Source organism: Trematomus bernacchii, unplaced genomic scaffold, assembly GCF_902827165.1.
Source record: "Trematomus bernacchii unplaced genomic scaffold, fTreBer1.1, whole genome shotgun sequence".
Taxonomy (NCBI): domain Eukaryota; kingdom Metazoa; phylum Chordata; class Actinopteri; order Perciformes; family Nototheniidae; genus Trematomus; species Trematomus bernacchii.
In genome coordinates this window covers 3034255-3042671 of record NW_022987609.1, presented here as the reverse complement: position 1 = coordinate 3042671, position 8417 = coordinate 3034255, and the positions used below count along the sequence as shown (strand labels likewise).

General features: G+C 41.4%; 1 protein-coding gene across 1 annotated transcript; it reads left to right on the top strand.

Moving 5' to 3' along the window:
• Positions 1 to 617: 617 nt before the first annotated feature.
• Positions 618 to 6639, top strand: sox18 (SRY-box transcription factor 18). Its single transcript, XM_034131691.1, has 2 exons — positions 618 to 1408; positions 3160 to 6639. The coding sequence occupies exons 1-2, from the start codon at positions 1006 to 1008 to the stop codon at positions 4491 to 4493; spliced, it is 1737 nt and encodes a 578-aa protein (XP_033987582.1). The 5' UTR covers positions 618 to 1005; the 3' UTR covers positions 4494 to 6639.
• The last annotated feature ends 1778 nt before the right edge of the window (positions 6640 to 8417 follow it).

Genomic DNA, 8417 nt, shown 5'->3' with positions numbered 1-8417 from the left:
TGTGTGCATGTGTTTCATGTTTGTGTGTTGTGTGCACATACAGTATGTATGCATATGTGTGTGAATGTGTGTGAGCTACAGTTTGCATGCGTGTTTGTCCTCAATGTGTGTATTCGTGTGTGTATGAGAAGCTCCAGTCTCAGTTGGGCAGAAACAATGGAACCTCTCTGATTACATCTCACTGTAAAGGCGGACAGGGTGTGTGTGTGTGTGTGTGTGTGTGTGTGTGTGTGTGTGTGTGTGTGTGTGTGTGTGTGTGTGTGTGTGTGTGTGTGTGTGTGTGTGTGTGTGTGTGTGTGTGTGTGTGTGTGTGTGTGTGTGTGTGTGTGTGTGTGTGTGAGTGTGAAGCTTCAGGGGGGAGGAAAGGGTGGCGGTCACGGTGGAGGAAAGAGGGGGAGGCAAGGCTTGGACCTGCCCCCTCCCTCCTTTGCTCTGTCTCCCGCACACACTCGTCCCTTCCTCTCGCGCCCGCCTGGCGTCTCATTGGTTAAATCCCCGGCTATATATTTATGTGATTGGTCAGGGCGGGGTATATATACTCAGCATGGGTCGGTTAAATCTGGCCACAAGTTTCAAAACTTTCAAACAGGGCACACAGACAGAGACAGTGAGTGGGACGGCCCATGTGACCGAGGGGAACCAGGCTTTGGACAAACCGCTGAATCCACACTCTCCAAACAAGAGCTGTTGTCTTTTGAGAACAAAAACACAGTGAAGAAAAGAAAGAGGCAGAGTCATTGTGGACCTTTTCTTCGGGGAATATCCTGCACCACAACTTTGTTTGTTTTCTCTTTCTTCCTCGTCCTCTCCCTCCTCTCAGATCTCGATGCTTTGCTTTGGGATTTGTACTCCAAATCCATCAAATTCCTCTCTTGATCTTTCTCTTTGTCATCTGAAACAATTCAAGCTGCAATTTTTCTCCAGAACTTTGCAACCAAACAAACTGAGACAAACGTTTGCAGAATTTCAGAGGGACTAAAAGTTGAATCCAAGCCCGGTTCTGGAATGAATTTAACCGAGACCAGCTTGTCCAGAGAGACTCTTCTGCATGCCAGCCGGATGACTCTCGGGGGCCCCTGGGCGTCCGGGACCCCGAGCCCTGCCTCTGATTCTGAGATGGGTTTTGAGCAGAGCCTCTCCGGGGACTGCAGCTCTCCTGAAGGCCTTGGAGCCGTGACCCTGAGGAGAACAGAGCCCAGGATCTCTCTGACCTCCAGCTCAGGGGCACAGAGTCCGGACCTGACCCCGGCAGGTGTGTCGGCGGGCCTGGCCGATGGGAAGGCTGTGGGTGGGGAGCAGAGAATCCGCAGGCCCATGAACGCCTTCATGGTCTGGGCCAAAGATGAGAGGAAGCGTCTGGCCGTGCAGAACCCTGACCTGCACAACGCCGTGCTCAGCAAGATGCTCGGTAAGACTGAGAACCCTCACTCTTTATGTAGATCTAAACTCTCCAGGGTAAACTTACAAGTGAAATCCAGTAGCAGCTTTTTAAAGTTGAGAGTATTTGGAGAATCAACAGACCTTTGTAAATTCATTTCTTTGCATTTATTTTAACTTTGGTGAAGTATCATAACCGATACATCAGGACACAATTTATTGAAAGCATCTCAGAGATTAGATGATCTTGACCCTCTTATTCTAATACGGGGCCTTGACCAGTTAATTGCGTGAACCAACATATCCAACTAAAGTTTTATAAAGTGACTTTTAGGTATGTAATAATAATATAACAATATGTGGAAGTTATTTGACATTTATTTACAGCTCTGTGGGACAGACCTGACCTGTCTGAGTCAAAATAGACCCAGTAATGCCAATAATACAAAAATAAAGAGCATAATGTTAGAATATATATCATTTTTGTATAAAAATAAGTATGAGTTTAGTTGATGTTCTTATTCAAAACTTGCAGTGAGATATTTCATGTCTTAATCTCCACATCTGTTCTCTGCTGTCTATACAAACTATTCTCTTCTACTGAGGAAACTAATAACCTTTTATTACCACCTTTTGCCTGATGTGTAGCGTTTGAGATTTTGAATATTTATTCATCTTTATTTTATTTCGAATAAACACCACTATAATTTAAAATGAATATAAGAGGAGGCTATTGTAGGTCGTGGTCAGGGATTACAGTGCATCACCATGCATGTGTGTAAGAATGTGTACCAATTTTTGCCAATTTCAAATGCTTTATTATTTTAATGCATTGTTATTTGATTAAGAATTGATTGCCATTGACTGAATAATGTTGAATACCCATCTAAAAATGTGTTATTCCATTGAATTTGCACCATAATCTTAAACGCATTCAGAATAGCACATCAAAGTAAGAAGATAATGTGATACAGTTTTTACTGCTTTGTTTGATGTTTCTCACGAGAGCAACATGCTGTTTTGAATTACCTTGCCTCAAATTCATACATTGTCACACAATTAAACTTATTTCTGCAACCCAAGTCTGCTGAGGAGATTGAAATGTCCAGAGCCTCTAAAATATAAACCTTGACGTTTCTATGAATGTATAAATACATCAAATAAACGGCTGTGATTCACAGCAATGTATGTGTCTGTGCATCTTTTAGATCAGACCTAAATGTGTGTGAAACGTCTTTAAGGCTGTAAGGCTGCAAAGGCTTCTGTCACTGTGAGTGATTATGCGATTGAATTAGCTTCAGGAAGAAGCAGGTGCTAATTAGAACTGCAGAAACCCAAATGTGTATACTGCAGTCCTTGTACTTCCAGTGTTACATTTAGCACATAGTATTCATTAGGATGCAAACAACACCAACGTTTTTTTACTGGTTTTGAAAATACTTTCCCCCTTTCAACGCAACAATGTTGGCACTTTACTGCTTCCAGTTCCAAAAAAGTTTGCTGGGGTTTTGGCTTCTTCTTCTTTTGGACAGTTCTTTGGATATTTCGAACCATTTGAATATGTCAGAAAGTTTGGTAGAAGATATTTTTTACTATTTAATAATATTGTGTTGGCCAAAATAATTGAATTTAGAAATATAATATTGACTTGCAGCAAGCAATGTACTGTCTTGTGTTGATGATGACTTTGATTTAAATAATAAATGTCAGAGAGATAAATAGCAATCCTTTTCTTGAGTTACTTCCTTCTTTGCTCAAGGCAATGTTTTTCTCACTCTTCAGGTCAGGCCTGGAAGGCCCTGAGTGCTCCAGACAAGCGGCCATTTGTGGAGGAAGCAGAACGTCTTCGTGTCCAGCACCTCCAGGACCATCCGAACTACAAGTACAGGCCTCGCCGCAAAAAGACCACCAAAAAATTGAAGCGTGTTGAGCCGGGGCTTCTGCTTCACAGTTTAGCCCAGGGCGGGGCTACAGGCCTCGGATTGGGACACTTGGGAGATGACGGTCACTCTGGAGGTTCTCCTTATGGACATCTAGGCGTCCACCATAGCCATCACCATCACTCCCACCACCTCCTGCACTCTCTTGGGCACTTCAGGGACCTCCACGCCCCAGGACACCTCGAGCTGGAGACCTACGGCCTGCCCACCCCAGAGATGTCCCCTCTAGATGTTCTGGAAGATGGGGCTGGGGAATCTGTGTTTTTCCCCCAACATATGCAGGAAGAGGCAGGGATGGGAGGTTGGAGTGGCTACCACCACCACCCTAACCCTCATAACCAGCATTACAGCCATAATTACAACAACCACAGTCACCACAACTCCATAAATGCAGCGACACACAGTCAGAGTTCAGGAATGAGTGTTGGTGCCAGCACGTGTTTGAACTCCAGTTTGAGTCCAGGTAGAAGCTCCAGGGTCGATTCTCGAATGAGTTCTGCTGAGTCAAATATGACCTCAGGCATGAGCTCTAGGTTGAATCACATCGCCTTGAGGAGTCCAGTGAAATGCCCCCCAGCTCTATCCGACTCCTCCTCCCCTGTTTCCTACCCACAGCCCTCCATCAGCCTCCCTGAGCCGATCAAATCCCACCAAACCCAACATCAACCTACTGCTTCAGTCAGCTACTACAGCCAGGTGTATGGGAACAGCGCTCCAAATGCTGCCTATTACATGCCCTCTCACCTGGGGCAACTTTCACCTCCTCCTGAAACTCCTCCTTCTTCTTGCTCATCCTCCTCCTTGCAAACATCAACCTTCCCTCCTCCTTTGCACTTAGACCCTTCAAATCCTGAGTCCTCCTGCCATTTGGGGTCTTCTTCTGCTGAGTTTTGGTCCGAGGTGGACAGGCATGAATTTGACCAGTATGTAAATGTAGGGAGGAACCGAGAGGAGGCCTACGGGTGCAGTGGGGGCTCTGGTAGTGTGTCCAAAGTTCTGAGTGGGCGCAGTAGCAGTAGTGTAGCGAGTAGCATGAACAGCAGCAGTATTATTAACAGGGATGTTAGTAGCCTTTTGAGTAGTGCTGGTGTGTGTGATGATGGGAGCAGCCCTCTTATAACGGCTCTCTCTGATGCCAGTAGTGCTGTTTATTACAGTGCCTGTATCACTGGATAAATACACCATGAGCCAGTTGTCATAGTACCTCCTTTCAACCAGCACAGTTGGACTTGGTTTATGTTAACCATTGTTACAGGAAAGCTGTGTTGGGATTAGTTTTGGCTCATATTCTTAGTCATTGTCATGCCTCGCTTATCACTCAAATATTGGCTGGCTAGCTAACCAGCTTTTCTTGACCACCACAGGCTTGTGCAACTAGTTAACGTCTGGGAGGTTTAGTATGTTAACTAATTACAAAAGAGGCCTACAGTACTTGTGCTGGGCAGATACAGTAAACAGAAAGCCCCTTAAGGAGCATTGTGTTTTCACTTACTTATCAGAAGTGCTAGGTCTGTGTTAGCATGTGTAATGCTAAAAAACTGGAACCTTTATCAATAGCTAAATACATTTAAGACATGTAGGCTAAATTATTTTATTGTCTGAAGGATTCAGGGCTGTATATCAACAAGTGCTTGTCTTAGTTGAAGTGCCTTCTTTCTATTTCCTGTTTCATGGCTTTTGTTTCTCTTTACCCTTTCTGGTGACACTCTACTTACTACATGAAGATTATGCAAGCAACGTGATTTATTTAATTGCACTCTAGTCTGAACTCTAGTCATCAGAAAAGTCGGAATTTCAAGATCATCTCATATATTTTATATTTCATCTCAGGACCAGACAGATATTCATCTCCACTGAACTTCATAGAGTTTAGGTTTATCATCTCAATTTTTAAATGGGAATGTGAAGACAGTAAAGAAGAAATGTGGGAGATGGACAGAGAGAAAAAGACTGGAAAGAGACTTGGTCCAGCCTCCACATATCTCCCAGCGTTTTCGGGAAAGCCTTGGCCACGGACCCAGAGCAGACCACTGATGTCTCCCACAAACGTTCAGTGTGTTTTACAAGCCGAGTCGGGTATTTTCTGACCGTGATATATGCCATTCCCTCTCTGTCTCCTTCCATGACAGGGCCTCAAGTTCAAATCCATGCCAAAATCTCCAAGTCTTAAATTGCTTTGCTCCATGGCAAGCACAAACATGTTGATGATTCCAAGATGATTCCTTTTAACCAGTTAGCATCACTGGTATAACATGCAAATCAATTGTTTTGACAAAATGCCTTTTTTTAAATGTTAAAAAGTGTAATTTAATCTATAAATACAAATATTGTGTTTTACAAATGAAGTGCCATTGGAATAAATCTGGTGGGATTGGAAGCACCTTTACTTTTTAACTCATCAGGTCTAAGGTCTTGATATTCTCCAATCAATGCATCTTCATTTCCCTTTAACATGTAAGGTCTTTTGATGTATGGGTAACGTTTTTTATACGTAGCCTTTTACTGTATATATATATAGATGCTGTGCCTTTTGGCAGTATGTGAAGGAGAAATTGAGACTATGAAATGTTCTCTTTGCACTGGGTTTAATGTCTTAGCTGTATAGAAGGAACACTACTTATAAAAGATCAGAATGTCCATAATTTTAGGTTTTGTACAGAAAGGACTGTGTTTGTTTTGTTTTAATACACTAGATTATGTTTTATGAATTTGTCTTTAAGGAATAAGTTGACATTTTATTTGCTTTCTAAATTAGAAAATTGATACCACTCTTGTGCGTGTTAAATACCGAGCTAAAGCCAGGAGGTGATTAGCCTAGCTTAGCATAAAGATAGCTATCAGGTGCAAACAGCTAGCTAAGTTTCTTCCAAATGAAAAGGTCTGCCAACTAACTTCTTTAGTATATAGCAGCTAACATAGCTCTCCGTAGAACAGAACATGTCAATTGCATATTCCTGTTTGTTCTTTAATTCAACTATTTGAACTGATCCAGGCTAACTGTTTTCCACTGCTTACTGTCTTGGAAAGAAAGTAAATAAGCATATTTCTCAATGTCGAACTATTCCTTAATTAATAGATGCTTTGAATATAAAACCCTTGGACAGTGTGTTTTCTTTTATTGTTTAAACCGTAATGTTGCATACTTGCTTTCAAAGAAAATGTTTTATTGTGAAGATCTTTATTTATCTTTCATGTTTCACTTTGCTCTACCGGTGACTTTAGCAAGCCCTCAGACCAATGTTAACGGCTGGATATTAACATGAATTTGTGGTTTTGTTTTGTGCTGAAAAATAAAAAATAAATAAAAGTTGTAGCCACTGTAGAGGTCTCTCTGTATGTGTTCATGTAGCATCCATCTTTTAATATTTGTGTATACAGTGGGAGTTAAGAACAGAAGGCTCTCTTCAAGGATTTATCCTGCATCTGTTCTGCATTAGACTACAGACAATTCTCTTTTTTTTCACATGAAACAGTAGAACAAAATCATGAATCTTGAAGAGTGAAACCAGTTATATTTACCACACTGTTCCTTGTGGCCACCATTGATTGAAACAGAGTGGATTTCCCCCAAAATTCCTCTAAAAGAAGGAGCCACAGAGAAGCAGCAGTTCAAGCTGTGAGTATTAAAAAAAATACTTCTACATCTGCATTAGACATTCTTCTCTGTTGACACTAAACAGAGTCTTGTTTCCATTTTAATTTACTGTGACACACAAAGAACATCAGAGAGACAGGCGTTTTTTGGAGTCGTGCAATAACTCTGGGGCTTTTGGTAATAATTATCTGAAGAAAAAAACAAAACACCCAAGATGTTGTGATTAAAACAAAGAACGACAAATTAAAACCAGGATTTTCCCAGAAGTGTCACGTTGATGCTTCTAAATCTGTCTGCCAGGGATCATTTATATATTTTCTGTAGAAAATGGCTTTGTTTGTGTTTGTGTTGGAGAAATGTGGGTTTGCTGTAAATGGATCCATTCTGTTATATAAAATAATGTTGCAAAATAAACTCTTTTAAAGTTTCCCTTTGGGTGCAAGTCTCTAGAGCAACACGTTCGGCTGAATGAAACTAAAAAGATACCCATTTTCTGTTATAGCTTTAACCAAAGAGATTTAGTCTGGCACATTCACGTCGGAAAGCTTGACAACACAACCAAACTATATATAATTTTGTCTGATGAAATACGAATAAATCTAGATAACACACTGAGTTAGTTTAGTACGTTTTAGTAATAGTTTGATTGAATACCTTGAAGACGTCCTGTTTACAGTCATGGCTCCTTCCTGCTACTTTTCTAATAGTCGTCCACCTTTCGATCTCATCTTTGGGCCACTGAGAAAACACACAGATCTGAATTTTGCATCTCTAGAGAAGATCCCAGAGTTACAGACACCTCATCAGGCTGATCTTTGAGGATATGTGTGTGATGAGGCACACAAACCCTCCAGAATATTTCCATTCAATGTGGTTTTCATATCAATAAAGCACACTTTACTTATACCATATCCACTGGCATAATTCTGGCCTGATGTTTGTCCGAGAGCCATATAAACCATAATGAGCCCAGGGCTGCAACCCCAACAACTCATGCAACATTAACAGGCCATTCTGGCTCACATTTTGTCATTTGGTGCCAACACTGCCCTAATAATAGTGACCTGATAATTCAACAAAAATGCCATCTTGTTTCACATCATTTATCTATTGATATTGGGCAATCACATATTTGTTAACATGATAGCATGGTACATTGTTTAAGGTTGACACCAATGTGTTGCTTCTGGTAGCTACAGGCGGTTAACTAGTAGGTTTGTTCTTCTCATTTTATTGCCATTTTCTGTGGTTATTATGCCAAGAAGCTATAGCTACTGTTTGAAGGAAGATGACGTCCATATTCATAATCATACCTACAAATTAGGAGCATCTTCCAGAACAAACGCAGTCTTTGCCGTGTAAACAGTTGTACAATTTCAGCAGTGAAAGCATGAAATCTGCTCTTCATGTCTTCTGGTAGTTGGATGAAAATGAGGAAGATGAGACAGAGTAGGGGGTGGGAAAAGGAGGAGAAGATGAAAAAACGTGGGTTAGACAGAAAGACA